The following is a 22,796-nucleotide window of genomic DNA, read 5'->3' as shown; positions in this document are numbered from 1 at the left end:
TCTTACTCACTCCACTTCATTAATTGACACATTTTTTTTCGATCCGTCTCAAAAAGAATGATATTTTTTTATATATAACAAAAATTTAATTTTTATCTTCTTATTTTTTCATCTTTAAATACATAATTTTATAATCACACAAATAAATCACATATTTATAACGGTAAGTTATAAAAGTCTTTCTCTTTATGTTATACTCGGTATCTAGTCGAACATCTTCATATAAAATGACTTGGCTTTTGTTTACTACGTAGAAGTGTTCCAAGTTATACCATGTGCATTTTTAATGCCTAGCGGAATAGGTTACAGAAACTGTGCGAGGAGGCAATAAATAACACCCCACCTGATAACATCCACAATTTAAGGGTCACAAACAAAAGAAAATTGCATAGCTTTTTCCTACAAGTATACGAAAGTGATTATGAAACTTTCGTAATAAGGACTATGAAACTTTATTCTCACCAAGTGTTTGATAAGATGCTTAAGTGTTTGATAAGATGCTTAAGTGACATAGCATTTATAGCACAAGGATAGTTGTTACAATTAAGCACAAAAAGAAAAAGTAGGTGATGACATAGAATTACCCAAACCTAGGAAAACACCCAGAAAGGAAAACAAATAAAATAAAAATAAAAACCCTTTTTTTTCTTTTGGATGATGATGGTGTTTTTCCAACTAAGGAAAGTGAGTAAATTCCTATGTAATTTTCCTAAATAGGGTTATTTTTGAGTATGTCATTGGGCAGCAGAAGTAGCAGGATTTGGTTGTGGTTTCTTTTCAAAGAGGGTCAGTCTATTATCACCCAACCTTGTCTTGTAAGCTGACTTCTTGTATTCACACCATGTGAACTCATTGTACAAACTTTCTTCTCCTTCTTCCATTAAACATGATAAAGGTGCTATCTTTTCACTCAGAGGTGGCCCTCCAAAATAAATCATAGACACCCTGGATTTCATACTATCTGCCAACACTCTGTGCCTTACACTCCTAAACCTTCCATTACTCATCACCTGCCATTCAAATTTAAATATAACGCACTTTATTCGGTGTTCAGTCAGGATTCATATCGACCCCATTAAATAAAAGAAAAATTGTTGTTACCTGTAAGGAGTCATCCACATTGATGAAAAAGGAGTAAGGATCAGGTGGGACAGAGAGCCATGTCCCATCTCTGAGTGAGATTTGGAGTCCACTTGTGTTGTTAGACCTAACAACAGATATTACTTGTGGGTCTGTGTGCTCTCCAAAACCAATCAAATTTCTACCACTCAATGTATGGAGCAACTCTGGACATGGTGGATAGTGATTTAGCCTAAAACATGAGTCACTTTTCTCATCCATTAACATCTTACTTAGCACATTCTTTGGTTCAATTCTCAACCCTTCTGCAATCTTTTCCAGCACCAAACATGCCAAATTTCTCACTGCACTTACATACTCATTCACCAATGACCTGCATATATAGAAAATGGGGAGGAAAAAATCAAACTTTTTACTGAACCGTATAAATTTTTTTATGTAGTCAAGTCACGAAAATAATAAAAATCAGTTAGTAATAGTACTAATTTGTTATATATAAATGGTAAGTAATATGGAAATTAAATCAAGATTAATTAGTATTCCTAAATTGTATAGGATTTAGTGTTTCATAGTTTTTTCATGTTTAGTTGGATTTTGTTTATCGAATTCATATTTTTCTTCCTATTGAATAAAGTTTTACCTGGAAAGTAGAAAAGAAAATATTCGTACTTATAAGAGTTAGATACTCTTAATGGTATGAAGCCTTTTTGGGGAATATCGTGAGGGTCTGACCCAAAATAGACAATATCACATTATGTTAAAAGTGAATTTGGACTGTTTTAGCCCACGAACATGCTGTAATAAATTAAATTACACTGATGGTATTAAAAAATCATCACATTGCCAATACGTAAAAAGAAAAAAGATAAAATTAACAAAAAAAATTCATGAATATCTTGCTTACCAGAAAAGATGAGAATTTCCGGGAATAGCGAAGGATTTTTGGTAACTAAGATCAGGGTTAGTTGTGAGTAATAAATATTCAACCCAACCCATATCACCATTTGAGCCAATTCTTTTGTTACCATAGCCAAAAGGGTTAGCTGGACCGGCTTTGTCTTTCTCAACTTGGGACAAGTTAAAGAAGATGACAGCTTCACTTTCTAATTTGGTCATGGTTTCAACAGGGACACCATGATTCACCACCTTGAAAAATCCAAATTCTTGACAAGCTTTAATAATAAGGGTGTTGACTTCAGGGTCTAATAAGTCTATCACTGGAATACCAGTGAAAACATCAGTGTTGTTATTCTTGCATGTTTTTATGTGAGATAAATTTTCTACAAGTGGCTGAGTTAAAACCACCATAGTTTAATAGTGTGTCGTAGGAATATAAACTTGAAGAGGAATAAGAAGAAGAAAGAAGAGGAAGTAGTAGGTTTTTGGTTGGTTTGGTAGGGGATTGGTGGAGTTTAAATATGGAGAAAGGCTGATGCATGAGAGCAGAGGTAAGGAGGCGTTAGAAACTATAAAGAGAAGCCGCCATCTGGCTTAGTTATAGACGATTTGCTTGGTTACTTCTTCTCTCGAGGCTGGAATCTAAATTTTAATATTTTAGTCTTATTTTATAAGCCTCCTCGTTTACTGTACTATGTCTTAGTTTCACACAGACACAAAGTTAAAAATATATTTTAAAAAAATTGAATCATGTGATTGTAAATAAAAGGTGTATGCAAAACATACCAAAATTATCATTTGAGTTTATATGTTGTGTCATTTCTATAAAAGTATGACATTAAAAAGTAAAATGAATATATTGAAATTATAACTTACTAAATATAGAAATAAGACATTGTTTGACTAGCCTAAAAAGGAGAATAAAACATATAAGTTGAAACGGATAAAATAACATTGTCTATTATTTTATTAGTGAATTTGAGAGATACCTTATAAAATGAAAATTGAAAATTGACGAAATTAAAGAAAAGTAAAGGGTTCTTGAATTCTGAAATACCGTTAAAGAGAAGTTTAATTAAAGAATTATGCTTTAAGTAACTCTACTTATTGAAAATTAAGATTCTTCCTAAATTATTATGAAGGAGGATACAAATATACTTAAGCTTGAGGTTCTCTTGACGAGTCGTCGTCTGTACTGTAAAAATATAATAAATTAAATACTAAAAACTTTAAAGATTGATTTGTTAGAGTATAAAAGATGAGCTAGCTCTGACTAGATACTGTTCCCTTATTTATCAGTTTTTCAACGTCATAAACTTAAATAGCACTAAAAAGATTCTTTTTGGCAAGAGCTTCTATGGGTCATGTCAATTTTAATAAAATAAAAGATGGAGTATTTAAAAAAGTAAAAATTGAACGAATAAGAATCATTTATGACCTCAAGTTTCTTTCAAAAATCTGATACTCTTCTCCACTTTTACTGCTAATCGTTGGTCAAACCAACGAACTATATATATGGAAAAAAAATAGACTTTCTTTTTCTTAGCTGAAGCAAGATATTTTGAAAATAACACAATTCGCTTTCGAAAAATTTCTTGAATTAGCTTGTTGATCGCCATCAACCTCAATTAAAAACCGTAAGTTGATCTCTCTTGGTTCAAATTTACTAGTCGTGGATTAGCGTTTATTAATCTCTTTAGTTCATACTGAGAGATGATTTTTGTTAAAATAGTATGAAGATTAGGCGGTCTGTTATATCAGTTAATTGATGTCGATGTAATTAGTTAAGGCTGTTAGTAAGTCGGTTAGTGAATAGCACATGATGTGCACGTGATCCGGCCAAGTGTAATTTTGTATGTCTTTGACTTGTGCATTTTGTAAGAAGTAAGAGAGAAAATGAGATCTTCTTCCTTATACATTCCTCTCTCTTGATTCTAGAATATTCCTTTTCATAGATGAATCCTAGCTCCTCATTTCTGTCAATTAAACTGAGATTCACAAAGTTAATCCCCAATTTAACATGGTATCAGAGCGACGATCGTGAGGCATGAACTCCGGCGTAAAGCTCCGACTGAATAAGAACAATTTCAAGCTGGAAGAGGCGGACATGGAGAAAAATGAAGTAAGCTCACTTGATCACAATCATCCACTATACCTTTAAGTTGGAGATACTCCAGGGCTGGTTTTAATTCCAATCAAGCTCACAGGGCCAGAAATTTATGCCCGGTGGAGCAGAGCAATGAAATTGGCCTTGGAGGAAAGAGCAAACTAGGTTTTGTGGATGGATCGTGTGTAAAGGCTAGGCACAAAGGGGAATTGGTTGAGCAATGGGAAAAATGCAACGCAATAGTGTTGCCATGGATAGGAAACACAATTTCGAATGAATTAATGCCAAGTATTGTCTATGCATCAGATACGAGGAAAGTGTGAAACGATTTTCAGGAGAGATTTGATCGCTCAAACTTGACAAGGATTTACCACCTCTGGATTGAAATAGCAACAATGAGGCAAGGAACAGATTCAGTAACGAGTTAATACACCAAAATGAAGGATCTGTGGGACGAATTGGATGTGTTGGCTCCTTTATCATGTTGTGATTGTGAAGAAGCGAGGCCATCTATTGAACTCCTGAAGTCACAACGTTTGCTGCGATTTCTTATGGGATTGAATGAAAGTTATAGCAACATAAGAAGCAACATACTTTCAAGGAAACCACTGGTGACAATAAATGAAGCTTATGCGATTATCACATAGGAAGAGAGCCAGACATCCCTTGGTGTTGTGGACACTCACAAAGATCCATTGACTATGCTTGCAGGAAAAATGCAAGGGTTCAAACCAAGGGGACCATGCATGATATGTGAATATTGTGGCTATAAGGGCCACTTGAAGGAAAATTGCTATAAGATGGTAGGGTACCCCCTAGTCTTTAAAAGTAAGAAGAAAAATGGTCACTTTGGTGGAACTCCTGGCCAATCTAGCAGCAGACCACAGACTGGATGAGGCTATAAGACAAGCATCAACAGTGCAGCAGCTGAGGATTAGGTACAGGGATATTTTTTTACCGAGGAAGAGTATTCACAACTCATGAGCTTGCTTAATAAACCTCCACCAGGTGATTGCAACTCGAACATGGTGGCAGGTACTGTTACATTACTTTCTGAGACTTATATATGTGAATGGATAATAGATTCAGGGGAATCACACCATATTACACCCTGTAAGGAGTTATTAGAATACATAAGAAGCTTAGAAAAGAGTCACAACAGTAGAGTACAAGTACCAACTGGCAATAAGTCATATATATCTAGTGCAGGAAGTACAGTGGTATTAGGAAGTCATAAAATCACGAATGTGTTGCACGTGCCAGACTTCAAATTTAATTTGCTTTCAGTGTCAAAGCTAACCAAGGAATTGCTGTGTAAGGTCACTTTCTTCCCTGATTTTGTGTGTTTCAGGGACTCTACAATGTCAATGTAATGGTGATTGTTAGAGAAAATAATGGACTCTACATATTGCAAAGAGAAATAAAGCCTACAGTAGGAGCAACTGTAATAAAAGATGCAGATAAAGTAGAATTGTGGAACTTAAGGCTAGGACATCGCTCAGCTATAGCAATGCAACACATACCAAGACTGAAGAACAAACTAAACAACACAGTGCACGAACAATACTTAGTATGCCCAATGGCAAAACAAGTGAGATTAAAGTTTTCTATTAGCAAGAGTAGCACTAGTGGTATTTTCAAACTGATACATGTAGACGTGTGGAGACCTTATAGATGGCCTACTTTTGATAGAAAATAATTCTTTGTTACTGTGGTGGATGACTATAGTAGGTACACTTGGGTCTGTTTACTCCAATCTAATTGTGAAGTGTTAGTTGTACTTAAGGATTTCTTGACAATGATAAGAAATCAGTTTGGTGTATATGTGAAAGTATTAAGGTCGGACAATGGTACAGAATTCTTTAATTCTCAATATAATGAACTCTTCAGTTCTCTTGAAATTATTCATCAAAGTAGTTGTACTTATACACCACAGCAAAATGGGACAGTAGAAAGAAAACATAGACATATTTTAGAAGTGACAAGAGCGTTGAAAATTCAAGGTGTTATCCCAGTCAAATTTTGGGGTGAGTGTGTTAAAATAACAGTTTATCTAATAAATTAGTTGCCTATACCAGTACTAGAAGGCAAAACACCATATGAGGTACTCTATAGGAAGGAACCAGTGATGGATCATTTGAGAGTGCTTGGTTGTTTATGCTATGCAAGCAGTCTACCTAGGTCTGATAAACTAGCTCCTAGAACAAAGAAGACACTGTTAATGGGCTATTCTGAGACTCATAAGGGATACAAGCTATTTGACTTGGACACTAAGACTTTTTCATCAGTAGGGATGTCAGCTTTAGGGAAAGAACTTTCCCTTTCAGATTTATGCCAATTGAAAATGAAGATGATGTATTATTCATGCCAATAACCAATTTAGGAGGTACTCATCCACACAATGAAGAGAATTCTCATGCTTCAACTCCACCACAGTAGTGAGATGATGGAATATACCAAGATAGAAGTGATTCTATAGAAACTACACATACACATGACATTGTAGATCATTGGTTAGATACACAACACATTGCATCCAGTTCTTCAATAGAGACAACACACGATTGTCATCCAACTGAATTTAATAGAGAGATGCCTAATGAGGAACCAGTAGAAGAACATAATTCAACTGAACAATTAGCAGAGAATAACAGGGGCAAAAGAGTTACTAAGCGACCCATTTGGTTAAAGGACTATATCACTACCAAAAGAGGGTCTTCTAAGTGCTCCTATTCCATTGCAAATTATATGGGATATGATCACTTATCTGCTGACTATCAGAAGTATTTGAGCATGTTTTCAGGCCCCGCGGAGCCAAGAAACTTCAAGGCGGCATATCAAGATCAGAAATGGGTTGAAGCAATGCAACAGAAGGTTGATGCTTTAGAGCAAAATCACACTTGGGAGCTTGTTGACTTGCCTGAAGGGAAGCAGACTGTAGGTTCAAAATGGGTATATAAAGTCAAGTACAAGCCAAATGGAGAAGTAGACAAATACAAAGCCAGGCTTGTTGCAAAAGATTACACTCAATAGTAAGGATTAGACTACTATGAAACCTTCTTACATGTTGCTAAGATGGTGACTGTGAGAACAGTAATCAGTGTTGCAGCTTCAAAAAATTGGCCTGTATTCCAGATGGATGTTAATAATGCATTTCTGCAAGAAGACCTACAAGAGGATGTTTATATGGACCTGCCTCGGGGTTTTTAGAGGCAGGGGGAGTATAAAGTCTGCAAACTACTCAAATCATTGTATGGTTTGAAGCAAGCCTCAAGGCAATGGAATATAAAACTCACAGATGCTCTCCAAGAAGCAGGTTATCTTCAAAGCCCTTATGATCATTCTCTATTCACCAGAAAAGAAAATGATAAGATTGTCATTGTCTTAGTATATGTTGATGGTCTTTTAATCACTGGTAACAGTGGAAGACTAATTGAGCAAGTGAAAAATACACTGCATATAAATTTAAAAGTTAAGGACTTAGGTGAGCTAAGGTATTTCCTGGGAATTGAGGTGTTGAGATCAAAGAATGGTATACTTCTCAATCAAAGGAAGTACGCACTTGAATTGATCTCAGATGTTAGTTTAAGTGATGCTAAACCAGTTAACACACCACTAGAGGTGAACACAATGCTCACTATTATAGACTATGATGAACATGTGGGAGGTGTTAATGATCCTATGCTTACAGACATTACTTCTTATCAAAAACTAGTTGGGAAGCTGCTCTATCTTACCATCACCAGGCCAGATATCGGTTTTGATGTGTAGGTTCTTAGCCAATTTATGCAGAAACCTAAGACCTCACACTAGGAGGCTGCCCTCAGATTGGCAAAGTATCTCAAAAGCTCACCAGGGCAAGGGATTCTACTAAGAAGCAGCCCATGTACACAATTGACTGCATTTTATGATAGTGATTGGGCATCCTGTCCAAATATTAGGATATCTATCACTGGGTATGTTGTAAAGCTGGGAGATTCACTTGTTTCTTGGAAATAAAAGAAACAACACACTGTGAGCAGAAGCTGAATATAGAATCATGGCAGCAGCAATTTCTGAGGTGATTTGGTTGACAGGTTTGCTGAAGGAATTAGGGGTGATTGTTTCTCAACCTGTGAAGCTGATGTGTGATAGTAAAGCAGTCATACAAATTGCTTCCAACCCCATCTATCATGAGCGGACAAAGCACATTAAAATTGATTGTCACTTTTTGAGAGGAACCATTAAAGGTGGGCTGATATTGCCAGAACATGTCAACACAAAAGACCAGCTTGCTGATTTACTGACCAAAGCTCTAGGAACTATATAGCATCAGTCACTTCTATCCAAGCTTGGAGTGTTCGATGTCTTTCACCCTCCACATTGAGGGGGAGTATTAAAATAGAGTGAAGATTAGGCAGTCTGTTATATCAATTAATTGTTGTCGATGTAATTAGTTAAGGCTGTTAGTGAGTCGCTTAGTGAATAACACATGATGTGCACGTGATCCGGCCAAGTGTAATTGTATATAAGTCTGTGACTTGTGCATTTTGTAAGGAGTAAGAGAGAAAATTATATCTTCTTCCTCAAACGTTCCTCTCTTCAGATTCCAGAATATTCCTTTTCATAGATGAACCCTAGATCCTCATTTCTGTCAATTAAACTGAGATTCACAAAGTTAATCCTCAATTTAACAATTTTCAAAACCAAACATGAGGAGTTACACTTAGTGAGAAACTAAATTGCAAGGAATTTGATTGAAAAGTTTAAACTAACTTCATGAGGAATGTTGCTTCATTTCCTAGAAAGAATATCCAATTAAAGTTTTCCTTTTTGTGATCAAACCAAAGAGGTAGAAATGTTGCCTATCGTTAAACAATAATCAATGTCTCCCCGCTGCTCTTTCTTAATGTTTTAAAAATTATATGTGGAAATGTTTTGATTCCACTAATGATGCTATTATGCTCCCTTTACCATTTTATATCTCTCTTTAGTAATATAACACAGTCCTAGAAAATATTGCCGCGTATCTTTTGGAGCACTAGAACAATGTGAGAAAACGCTTACATAGACCGCGTATATGTATAAAAATTAGCTAAACTTACTATACAAGTCAATACTGTCAATTTATTAAATCTAAGCTTGATGAACTGAAATTATTAACATGCAAATGAATTTCTAATGGAATTGATAGAAGAATCTAGAGAGAGAAACGAAGAGGAAGGCTAGAGAGAAGTGAGAACATTTCTTATCTTTGAAGAATGAAAAATTACAATTGATTTGAGGAAGGGCACTGTTAAATAACATAATCACGTGCCCTTCATATCTATCTTTTAATATGACCCCTAAGGTTCTTTTATCTACACTTAGGACCCTAGTTAGTTACACCACCTAAACTAACTAACGACTCTAACTTGCTCTTGATACTCCCCCCTCAAACTAGAGAATGGAAAGCATCGAACATTCCTAGTTTGGATATCAACATCTGATGCTGAGCAACTCCAAGGCCTTTGGTTATCATGTTTGCCACCTGCTCTTTAGTAGGAATATAGTGAGTGGATAACAGTTCACTTTTTATCTCCTCTCTCACAAAATGGCAATCAATTTCTATATGTTTTGTCCGCTCATGATAGATTGGATTTGTAGCTATTTGTAAAGCTGCTTTGCTATCACAAAAAATATTTACTGGCATCTGTATGGACACATCAAATTCTCTCAGCAATCCTATGAGCCATACCAGTTTTGCACTGACAGCAGCCATGCTTCTATACTCTACTTCTGCAGAGCTTTTACTTACTGTACGTTGCTTCTTAGACTTCCAGGAAATCAGTGACTCACCAAGTTTAATTATATAACCTATTACTGATCTTCTGGTGTTGGGGCAGGCTGCCCAATCAGAATCACAATAGGCTGAGATATGTTCTTGTGATCCATTTTTCAGTAGTATTCCTTTCCTAGGTGACCTTTTTATATACTTCACTACTCTCATAGATGCTTCTAAGTGTGATTGTTTTGGGTGTTGCATAAATTGGCTCGGGACCTAAAGTGCAAAGCAGATATCAGGCCTGGTTATGGTCAAGTAAATCAATTTTTCAATCAGCTTCAAATATCCTCTAATGTCTGTTAGCTCTTCATCTCCTTTGAGTCCTACATATTTGTCATAGTCAACAGTAGTAGGCTTTTGATTTTGCTCAAGAGGTGAACTACAGGTTTTACACCGCTGAGTCCCAACTCTGATCTGAGCTCTAGTGCATATTTTCTTTGATTTAGCAATATGCCTTTGTGTGACCTCATGATTTCAATCCCTAATAAATATCTCAACTTTCCCAAGTCTTTTTGCTTGAAAGACTTATGTAAAGTTCTTTTAACTTCATCTATCATATCATTGTTGCTCTCAGTGATCATCAAGTCATCCACATATACTAAGATGATCATTGTGTCCGTACATGACCTCTTTGTGAGCAAGGAGTGATCATAGACACTTTGTAAGTATCTTGCTTTAGTAAGAACATTAGTCAGCTTTATATTCCACTGCCTTGATGCCTGCTTGAGTTCATAAAGGGACTTGAGTAACATGCAAACCTGAGACTCCCCCTACCTATGGAATCCTTGTGGCAAAGTCATATACACCTCCTCAGAAAGATCACCCTGCAGAAATGCATTGTTCACGTCCCTTTGAAATAGCTTCCAACCCTTAGAGGCTGCAAGGCTAATCACAGTCCTCATTGTGACCATCTTTGCAATAGGTGAAAAAGTTTCATGGTAATCAAGACCTTCATGTTGTGTGTAACCCTTGGCCACTAAGCGTGCCTTTAATCTTTCAATCTCACCACTTACTTTATATTTGATCTTGTAGACCCGTTTTGAGTCAATTGCTTTCTTCCCTGGTGGTAACTCTACTATCTCACAGGTATTATTAGCTTCATGGGCCTGAATTTCTTCTTGCATAGCTTTAATCCATCTCTCATATGTAGAAGCCTCATAGAAAGACTTTGATTCTGTAAGTGCAGAAAAGGTAGTGAGTTAGGCTTGGTAGTACTGTGGTAAATGTGTGTAACTGACATAGTGAGAGATTAGATAGGCAGTCTGTCCTGATGGTTTCCAGCTGGTGACATAATCTTTGAGCCAAATTTCTGGTTTTGTTCCTCTGGTAGATTTTCTAACTGTGGAAGTTCATGCATTGTCAATAGTGTTACACCCTGTGCGTCCCAAGGTGTCGTATAATGAATATGAGACTTGTTAATCATGATTTAAATAGGTTTAAAGTCATAATATGACTATATATGATGTTTGTAATGAAAATATAAAGTTTGGGAAAAGTCGAATTTAAGTTGCGAAAAAACCGACTAAGGATTTGCCTTGTAACAAAACTTTTTCAGTAATACATTTCGTGTGATATATGGGGTCTCTTTTGGGACATATTATATACCAAATTGAAGGTCTTGGAATGTAATTTCTAACTCTCTTAACCTTTCATTCATACGACATCCGGATAAAAAGATATAAGTGTCAGAAGAATGGCCAATGATAGGGTGCCAAGCTAGCACCTCTTTGACTTTTCAAAAGTTGATTATATTAAGGTCTTAGGTCGTATTTATCTTATTTTTCCATAGAAAACGACCAGAGAACACCCATAAACATATCCTTAAGCTCTCTTCTAGGATTTCAAAGAAGATTAACATCCCGTGTACGAAATCAAGAAGCGATAATATTAGAACGATCCTTACGACGTAAGTATCGCTATATCGCCTCTCTTTTTCTTTGTAGTTTGAGTTTTGGAATGTATTTAATAGTTAATAAAATGCCTACTTTCTTTATTTATGCTTTTAAATATCAAGGAAGGTTGATAAATTAATTTCTTAATATTTATAATTCACGGGACGGTGATCAAAATCTGTGAGTTTGATTTATTTCACTTTTAGTGGACTGTTTTGTAGTCCTCTCATGTTGGCCTATTGTGCTGCTGATTTATGAAGTTTAGAAGGATGAAGGGCGTGGAGAAATGCCACATGTGGTAGGCTTAGTAGGCTAGTCGCTCGTCGATTCAATTTGAGGCTAATTGATAACTTATTGATTGGGTGTGTTATGGTATATTTGGGGGTTTTGCTGTATTGAAGGTCCTGAATTGTAGTTGGGTTGTTTTTGAGTTGCTGATTATGTTGTATTTGTGTCTCGCCTATAGTAGGCTTGAGGGAGTAGTGAAATCAGAGGAAATGCTGCCAATTGTATTTTAGAATCGAGTTATCATTTGAGATACGTGATATACCACCACCATCTAAGTTGTACACGTATTTAATTGTTATATGGGTGGCGCGCTAGTTGTCATAAACTTATTGTTGAGTTGTATTGATGACTTGAGGTATGTTAAGGCTATCCATTCTTTCATTTTGACATGATCCATATGATACAAACGAAACGTGTAAACGCGGAACTTTCATAAATGACTCTATTCATAGAAGTACTAGGGGTGCCTATGTTCTTGATTTCCCATGTGTCCTATTATTATATCTTTTGTTCATGGGTATCAGAAAAATACATAAGTTTCTAAAGTTTATCCGAAGGCATATTGATCTTATGATATTCCGAGAAATCTTACTGACTTACTTCATTATGCATTGCATTAATTTATACACGTACATTGACCCATGACCAGATGGAGTTATATACGCGTATATTATATGTATATGGGATATGGGAAAATGTTATGACTTTATATACGCACCACCACCTGATCAGCTGGTATGCGTTGATGATTTCGCTCACAGTGGCTGAGATGATATGATGGGATGCCCTCAGAGGCTTGATGATGTTATGTGCATATACCTATGCATGGTATGATATTTATACGCACATGCATGATATTATAAATTTTTCATGATTCACAGAGCTATTCAGAATTACAGTTTGAGTTCTTTACTCCATGTTTCTTTCATGTCTTTCATATACTACTGTCATGCCTTACATACTCAGTACTTTATTTGTACTGGCATCCCTTTTATCTGGGGACATATGCCCGTAGGTCCCGATAGAAAGGTTGAGAGTCCTCCTAGTAGGCTATCAGCTCAGCGGAAGGTGTTACTGTACTCTACTTGCTCTGGAGTTGCCTATCTGGTCAGTATAATTTGGACATGTATTGATTGGTATGGCGGGGCCATATCTCTAACTTTATGACATTTATGTACTCGTAGAGGCTTGTAGACAGATGGCATGTATATGGATACTTGTATGGCCTTATCAGTCTATGTTTTGAGTATACAAATAATCATGTCGGCCTTATAGGCCCGTATGTTACATGTATAAGTTTCTATATCATGTTGGGTCGTCCTATGTCTAGTATTCACTTATGTTTTATTCTCGTTATGGGCCTTCTAGCGCACTTACCCATGACGATATGATAAGAAAGATATGTTACGTTGGTACTTGGTTGTTAAGGCACCAGGTGCCCATCGTTGCCCTGCGGTTTGGGTCGTGACAAATAGGTCCACCAATGTTCAGGTGTAGAGATGGTTGCAGCTGTTGATCTGCTGCTTGTTGCTCTTGCAAATATGCTCGAGGTTCATCCACAACTGCTTGAGGTTCAGCTACAACATATTCCAATTCATTTTGCATATCCACGTCTGCTCCTGCTAGCTCATCCAAATTTGCAGCTGGTGAGTCTGTTACTGTGTGGCTTGGTTGAGGCAAGTTAGCAGGAACTTCTTCTTCATCCATACTGGTACTGCTAGAATCTTCCTGGGTTGTAACAAGAATACTCTCAGCATCTTCTCTTGGTTTACTGGTGGCCATGCCTACTGAATTAAGAGTGAATAAATCCTTTTGACAGGTTTCTTCACCTTGAAAAGGAAAAATATCTTCTCTAAAGCTTACATCCCTACTGACAAAGAAAATGTTAGATTCTAAATCAAAAAGTTTGTATCTTTTTTGTGTTTTTGAGTACCCTATCATTACTGCTCTTCTTGCTCTAGATGCAAATTTATCCCCTCTAGGTAGAGTACTGCCATAACATAAACAGCCAAACGCTCTCAAGTGATCTATTCTTGGTTGTTTACGATATAGCAATTCATAGGGAGATTTCTTATCTAAGACCTCTGTAGGTATCTTATTGATTAGGTACACTTCTGTCTTAATGCATTCTCCCCAGAATCTGATTGGCATACTCCTTTTAATCTTGAGTGCTTTAGCCACATCAAGGATATGCCTATGCTTCCTTTCCATAACTCGATTTTATTATGGAGTATATGGACAACTACTTTGATGAACAATGCCAAGTGAATTGAATAACCTATTACACTGATTGTTGAAAACTTTTGTTCCATTGTATGTTCTCAATGTCTTAACCATAGTACCAAATTGATTTTTGATCAAGGAAAGTAAATCTTTCAACACAATAAAGACTTCACATTTTGATTTCAGCAAACAAGTCCAAATATATCTACTATAGTCATCTACCAGAGTGACGAAATATTATTTTCTATCATAGGTTGCTACTTTGTAAGAGCCCCATACATCAGCATGCACTAATTGAAACACACATCTTGAACTACTATTACTAATAGGAAATCTCAGTATATTTTATTTAGCTAAAGGGCAAATTTGACAGTGTATTTGCATCTCTAGCTTCACTTTATTCTTGAACTCTGGCAAATGTTGCATGGCATTTGTAGAAGCATGTCCTAGCCTTTGATGCCACAATGTGGTGGTCACCCCTTCTCTGTGAAATGAACCAGCAGCAACAACATCTCCTCTACTAAGTATGTAAATACCACTATCATCTTTACCAATCCCTAGCACCTTGCCACTGAATAGTCCCTGAAAGACACAAAAATCAGGAAAAAAATATGCAGAACAACATAGGTCCCTAGTCAACTTGGACACTGGGAGCGAGTTGAACTTAAAGTCTGGCACATGTAAGACATTCTTAATTTTTTGATTTTCTAGAATTGTAGCCTCTCCAGCATGTGTGATTTCAGACTTATCTCTTGTAGGTGTTTTCACTCTATAACTACTTTGTCCCTCTATAGGTCTAATGGAATCGAAAACATTTTTGCAGAAAGTTATGTGATGTGATGCTCTCGAGTCTATTATCCAGTCATATACACATACACTGGATACACTGGATATCAATGACATAATACCTGTCAAGTTTGAAGATCCTGTCAACTCTGAATGGCCCGCACTCCTTTCTCCGAGTGAAGTCTTCTCCAACAATTTACCAAATGTTTGTACTGTTCTTCTGTGAGATAATTTCCTTGTGGCTGATTTTTGGCTTGAATACCTGCATTTGTGTTAACATTATTAGCAAAAGGTTTATATGTACCTAATTGCCCTTTCTTCTTGCTCTTGAAATTTGGGGGGGGGGGGGAGGGGGGAGGATAGCCTATTATCTTGTAGCAATTCTCCTTCAGATGACCCTTATAACCACAATGTTCACAAAAATACCCTGGGTTCTTTCCTTTGAACATTTGACCCCTTCCTACAAGTATTGTCAGTGGTTTCTTGTTTGGTTCCACAACACCTAATGCTCTGTGACTCTCCCCTTGCACAACTACTGCATAGGCTTGGTTTTTTTGATAACACTAGCCTTCTCTGCAGTATATTGCTCCTCACTTGACTGTAGCTCTCATTGAGTCCCATAAGAAACTGCAACAATCTTTGTCTCACTTGATGCTCCACATAGGCCCTGATTCCTCACAGTCACAAGAAAGCAATGGTGCCAAAATGTCCAATTCATCCCATAGATTTTTCATCTTCGAGAAATATGAAGTAACAGACTCAGTTCCTTGCTTTAGACTTGCAATTTCAGTCCATAATTGATAGATCCTAGTCAAATTATCCTTATCAAATCTCTCCTTAAACTCATCTCATGCCTCATTTAAACTAGAAGCATACATAATGCTAGGTACCAATTCACTTGCTACGGTGCTACTCAGTCATGAAACCACAATTGCATTACATCTTTCCCACTGTGTTGCCAATTCACCTCTCTACGATCCCTTCAGATATGTACCATCCACAAACCCTAACTTGTTCTTCAGTAACAGTGCAACCCTCATTGTTCTGCTCCACAGAGCATAGTTTTCTAGCCCTGTGAGCTTTAATGAGATCAATGATGTACTAGGTGCATCCGAATCTCGAAGAAACAGTGGGTGATTGTGAGGTAATTGTCTACTTTCATCGGTCGCCATGATTGAGCTTGAATTCCTGCAACTACAGTGTTTTGATCTGCGCAATTACAGCAATCGCTGCTCTGATACCATGTTAATTTATTGAATCTAAGCTCGATGAACTGAAATTATTAACATGCAAATGAATTTGCAATGGATTCGATAGAAGAATCTAGAGAAAGATACAGAGAGGAAGGCTAGAGAGAAGAGAGAACATTTCTTATCTTTGAAGAATGAAAAATTACAACTAATTTGAGGGAAGGTACTGTTATATAACAGAATCACGTACCCTTCACACCTATCTTTTAATGTGATCCCTAAAATTCTTTTATCTACACTTAGGCTCCTTAGTTAGTTACACCACTTAAACTAACTAACGACTCTAACTTGCTCTTGATAAATACGAATTACAACAAAGAATTATTGTGAGTAATATTAAAAATATTTAAAAAGCCATTAGTTTATGTGTTATAGTATTTCATGTCTGTGATAGAAATTTATATTCAGAAAATCATTTCCACGACTATTCCGAAAATCTGAAACAGAGCAATCTGCCAATCTCCTTTAGCACTGCGTGTGATGTTTCAGTCTAGTGTAGGTAGCCATATTAGGTGTCCCTCACTTCATGCGGTTCTTTCTATCGTGGCTTAAAGGCTATCACATATGGTCCATATACTTTGCTCTAACGACGAACGATTTCTAAGAGGAATCTTAAAGAGAGACTGACACATCGAGTAAGGCCTTCGTTGAATCACAATTATGAAAATGAAAATGTTCAACTAGAATAAGAATCTTATTAGCTCATTTGGTTAGTTAATTTAATTTTTATTTAATTGATGCCAATTCGAGTTTCCACCTCATAATCTCATTGCTCATTTTTCTTTCCTTTTCTCCTATGTATATTTTAAAAAAAATCAATTAGGTAATCATAGTTGATACTAGTACTAATATATGTAGCATGACCCATATAACCCTTAAACGATGTTTTAATACTAAGTTTGTCATGATCGAAAATTATAGTACCGTGGTCTGAACTAGTGGACTCACTCCCAACAACGAATTCCAACTCATCCACGCACCCCAGTGGAATTCTAACATTCGACTATCTATATATTATTTGAATTCCCATAACATATTGATCCAAGTGTAGAAACTAAACTTAACATATAGCATAATCTCAACCACTCACTGAGTTCATGGAGCAATACGGCTAGAGGGTTTTTAAAACAACAATCTGAATCATATAGAAAGATAAAAGACATTGTCTAGCTCCAATAGGAAGATGTAGGACTCGGCAATGGAATACTCGATATTCCAAAATCACTTCTATGTATCAAGGTCAACACATGTATGTAAAATCATAAGAATAAGGGGGTGAGGTTACATACATAGTAGCATCAACCATATCTCTAACTGTTTGTATAAGAGGTTATAAACAACATGCCATGTCATGCTGATTACTGAAATTAAATACGGTGTAATATATAGGTACGTAAAAAATAAATATGTCTCTATTATGTACATATATATTTTTGAAACTATATATCGATTGCTCTATTCTAAAGCTATATTTGATACTGTATTCAGAAGCTATATCTGATACCGTATTTTGAAGCTATATCTAATATCTGATCATATTGAAGGATAACAGCTAATGAAGTTAGACAACGAGATTTGTTAGGTATCCGTGAGTGTACATCACATATATTACCTGACACTATGTTTTTCATGAACTAGGGGTGCTAGCACACAACTGAATTTGAAACACTGTTTATGAATAGCATATAATTGTAAAACCGTTACACCTTTGTATAACTATTTACTATTTTATGGTATCATGACAAGAAGGAAATCAACAACTAAATTAGATTTTTAGAGCTTCCTCTTAAAATATACTTTTATAACTAAGGCTTAAAAGCCAAACAAAGTAACATGCATAATGTCTCAACAACTCGTATTCATACTTGAACACAATATGAATAACGTAGTGCGCGAAAAAAATAAAGAATACAAGTTTCTTTTATATTAAGAGTATTAATGCATCTTAGAAGTCAGGTCATCTTTCATATGTTTGATGCTTTTTGCTTTTATCTTTAGCATTCGACTTCCCTTTTCTCCAAGCGCTCCTAATTAATTAAGAGTCTGGTCTTTACATGTATCTTGGAGTTAAATGGCAAGTGAATATATAGTCTAAATCCTAAGACAAAATTTCATTAATTCATTCTATGTGTTAATCTGTTCTATAATCGAAGAACAATTTCTTACATTGTGAACCAAGAAAAAGTTGGGCTATTTTTATTTAGAAGAGTTTATAATTTAAATCTTATAAAGACATGACTAAAAGGCAAAGTAATTGGGACTTGTCTCCTGACTCACTCTGGTGAAAAGTGAGCTCAAAAGTTTGAGATAACCATGATCTTAAATCTCATTGCGCTAATGCCTCCGTACGATGGACGTTTTGTTCCATGCACACTATATAGCTTGAGATACCGTCCCATATATCCAAATTACTTTTCAAATTAAATTTTCATGTTCACATAGAACCATAGATGCATGACATGTGTTGTGCAGCGTAAATTATTTTTACTCAACAAGTTAACTAATACTAATATATTATCATCTCATAAAATTACTTAACAATGGCAAGTTGATATGGTTTAATGTGAATAATGGGTAAACGTTTCACGTAAGCCTTTATCCTTATGTACTGCATTCTTGCTAAAATGTGTATGTCTTACATTGACAACTGCAACATTGCCTCGCTATAACACTGGGTTGTTTAACAAGAAAAAAAAAACTCATTAATTGTCAAATGTCATTTACTGTGCCAAACATTTCCAGGGTTCTTCAGCATATCCTTGAATGATATGATTAGTAACTAGGAACCCCTAGTAACTACTAAGACTTATAAATCCCATTCTGGAACTTAATTAATCCAATGAACTAGTGGCCTCAAATCATGTTTCATCCATTATATATGTTTAGTTGGTCCATTTAATGAATCCAATGATTTATTATGTCAATATTAAGTCCAAAATAGAGGACGATTCCAATGTCTTGTAAAAATATCTTATATATACTATTAAGCTTCTCGATCTGATCATCTTCGCCAGAGTGGAGGACCTCATAGACAATTACAAGGCATTGATACTATATTGAACTACAATCTAATAGGAAAATTATCAGATTCTTTGACTATTAACACGTGACAGGACATGCCAAGTATTATTGGTAAGTACCACACGGCAGACTGACGAACAATAGACCCATTAATTCGAAGCAAAGTGTACATATAGTTAAATCTTGAAATATCATCATTGAACTTAGATGAACGTTATCATACGTGGAAGCGGATCCGAAATTTAAACTCTATGGATTTAGCTTTTAAAATTTTTTACATTAAACTCATTATATTTTCAAAATTATATATGGGTTCATATCTATTATACTTGTAATTTAATGAATTTTTATACATAAATTTTTGTTCTGCGAAGTTTTGGATCAATTGAATCCGACGCTAACACACAACATCCGCCTTGCATGCAAGTGACTGACAGAGATACAAGTCACTTCAGCTAATCTAAAGCACGCAATCCATTCGTGTCAAAACACCAGAATCACAGGTGTTAAGAGTATTGTTTCTTCCCAAAAATCTGAATTCAATGTACAAGAGAAATAAGTTCATTAAAGCAACAGAGATCACCAGCAATAATAATATCTCTGTATTTACTTGAATTCAGGTTCGATATATTGAGATCATGACATTATATTCTTTCTTGTTGTGTATATGTAATCCTTTATTTAGGAGAATTTACAATCGTACCCTATATTTGTGCCACCTTTTAATCTGTATTCTATTTTTAAAAATTATTGATTTGGTAGCCAGTAGACAAAAAATTCGTAATAATATGATAATTATATCTCTGATAGTATTAGCATTAGCATGCTACTTTAGAGATGACCTCATTCGCATTAGCATACTGTAAAACAAGCCATGATAAACATAGCAGCATGCTAACATTTGGAGATGACGTTGTTTTACAGTACCAGGGGTTATTCATTAGCATGCGAGATGGTGTAAAACTTCAGCCAATTACAGTAGCAGCTGAAGTTGTTTTACATTGAAACTAAAATTTCATGCTAATGCACGCTGAATTTATTTATCCTGCAATCAACAGCTTTGTCATGAGTTTTATCCAAAACTTCAGTCTAAATATGCTGAAATTATTTAGTTCATTTGCTAAAATTTCAGACTAAACATGCTGAAGTTATTTAGTTTATTTGCTAAAACTTCAGTTTAAACATGCTGAAGTTATTTAGTTCATTTTCGAAAACTTCAGATTAAACATGCTTAAGTTTTTTGTCTTGCAATATGTAATTTTCCAATGAGTTTTTGCTAATGCATGCTGAAGTTATTTAGTTCATTTGCTAAAATTTCAGACTAAACATGCTTAAGTTATTTAGTTCATTTGCTAAAATTTCAGACTAAACATGCGCTTAGGTTATTTAGTTCATTTGCTAAAATTTCAGACTAAACATGCTGAAATTATTTAGTTCATTTGCGAAAACTTCAGACTAAACATGCTTAAGTTTTTGTCTTGCAATATGTAATTTTCTAATGAGTTTTTGCTAATGCATGCTGAAGTTATTTAGTTCATTTGCTAAAATTTCAGACTAAACATGCTTAAGTTATTTTTCATTTGCTAAAACTTCAGACTTATCATGCTTAAGTTATTTAGTTTATTTGTTAAAAGTTTAGACTAAACATGCTTAAGTTATTTAGTTCATTTGCTTAAACTTCCATGCCAAAATATGCTGAAGTATTGTCCTGCCGTCTACAGTTTTGTCAATAGTCCTGAAGGGCAAAATTGTCTTTTTAAAATATTTTTAACAAAAAAAATAAATACGAATACAAATAAAAAAATAAAACGGATATAAATTAAATGGGACGATCAAATAGAGCTGCCCATGTAATTTTGACCTTTATTTATCTTTTTCACATGCAACCAAAAGGCTAAAGGCCCCTAACCCGAAGCCCATCACGTGCCACAACTGGTTCCATTGGCCGAGTCTTTTATTTGCCTCATGGCCTTTGCATGGCGCGCCATCGGCCCTTTCCCAATGTCATGCACACAATTCTTGCACATGCTCTCTCTTATTTGATCTGAAACCACAAAAAGAGACAACACAAATATCTTGAAAACTCGGAAAATAGTTCATCTTTCTGATGCAATTTCAGTTGTGTTGGAAAATAGGAGACTGAAGCAGATAATGTGAAGGTATTACACTATTTAGGGAGTTAAATAATTTCTTTAATTTCGTTTAAATATATTTTAAGTTATTAACCATATTAACTTATGGAGTAAGACTTTTAAAGTAAATTTCAAATATATAAAATTTGTTGTGAAATATTTGAAGACGAAAATTGAATGCGTTAACCCTACGTACACCTAGGGGTGTTCAAAACCGAACCGAAATCGAAAACCGAACCGAAACCAAAGCTTAATGGCTTATTGGTATCGGGTTAATGGTTTAACGGACGGGGAACGGATTGAAATTTTTTTATTAACGACTTATCGATTTGGGGGCGGATTATTCAATTTTTTTTAACGGATGGGGGCGGATTATTCAATTTTTTTAACGGATATTCAGTTAATCCGTTAAGAATATATATATATTTATCCATATTACTGGACAATTGTACGAAGTGCAAAGTGAATTGTACTGATTGCTTGAAAGTATCTAATTGGCCATTGAGTCTCTTCCCCACTGGAGACCAATAATCAGTATTAAACTATTAATATTTACACTTTAGAAACCCTAGCATCTAAACCCAGCAGCCAACCCTCTCGCCTCTCCCTCTCCCTCTCGCCGTCTCGCCTCTCACGGACTCGCCTACCTTTTCAATATTTAAACTGGTCCTAATTGGTACAAGTTTGAATTGGAAACATAAGGTCTTGAACTAATTTTCAAAATAAGGGTGGCCAACCGGGCCTGCCTTTTCAAATTTCAATGAATAACTTCAATGACCTTACCTTACTATGTCAAGAAATTCTCAAACAACAACCATACACACACGCATAGCCAACAGAGCAAGGAAGAAGGAAAGAAGAAGTCAAAAAATGTATCGTCTGGTTATTTTCCAATAAGGTATTTCGCCAAAAGTAATCTTTCATCATGGGTACAGTGATAGATCTCTATAGATTACTTCTCTTTTGATATCCAGTATTTGATTCTAGTAATATGGCCTCATGGTGTAATTTAGTTGATATATATGTATGAGAAATGTTGACTATATTGTTGTCTCGGGGATGTACTCCCCAACACTGTGTTAAAATATGTTAAGTTTCAATCAACTAAAACTAAACCGATAACCGCTCGATAATAGCTAAACCGATACCAATCCGCCTGATATCTTATCGGGTGGCTAGCGAATTAATACATTTAAAAACCGATAGCCGATAAGCTAAACTGTTAAGAGTAAATAACCGCCCGATCCGCCCGTTAAGCAACCCTACGTACACCTATAACTCGTCCACATCAATTGGGACAACGAAAGTAGTTTGTTT

The 22,796-nt window shown here is 35.6% G+C and overlaps 1 protein-coding gene across 1 annotated transcript; it reads right to left on the bottom strand.

The window, feature by feature from the left end:
- Positions 1 to 467: 467 nt before the first annotated feature.
- On the bottom strand, positions 468 to 2,609 carry LOC107793000 (gibberellin 2-beta-dioxygenase-like). Its single transcript, XM_016615267.2, has 3 exons — positions 1,985 to 2,609; positions 1,102 to 1,453; positions 468 to 1,010 (listed from the first exon to the last, which is right to left on the bottom strand). The coding sequence occupies exons 1-3, from the start codon at positions 2,386 to 2,388 to the stop codon at positions 735 to 737; spliced, it is 1,032 nt and encodes a 343-aa protein (XP_016470753.1). The 5' UTR covers positions 2,389 to 2,609; the 3' UTR covers positions 468 to 734.
- Positions 2,610 to 22,796: the final 20,187 nt, after the last annotated feature.

Source organism: Nicotiana tabacum, chromosome 17, assembly GCF_000715075.1.
Source record: "Nicotiana tabacum cultivar K326 chromosome 17, ASM71507v2, whole genome shotgun sequence".
Classification (NCBI taxonomy): Eukaryota; Viridiplantae; Streptophyta; class Magnoliopsida; order Solanales; family Solanaceae; genus Nicotiana; species Nicotiana tabacum.
The sequence above is the reverse complement of the archived record's forward strand: the minus strand, read 5'-3'. Positions and strand labels throughout refer to the sequence as shown.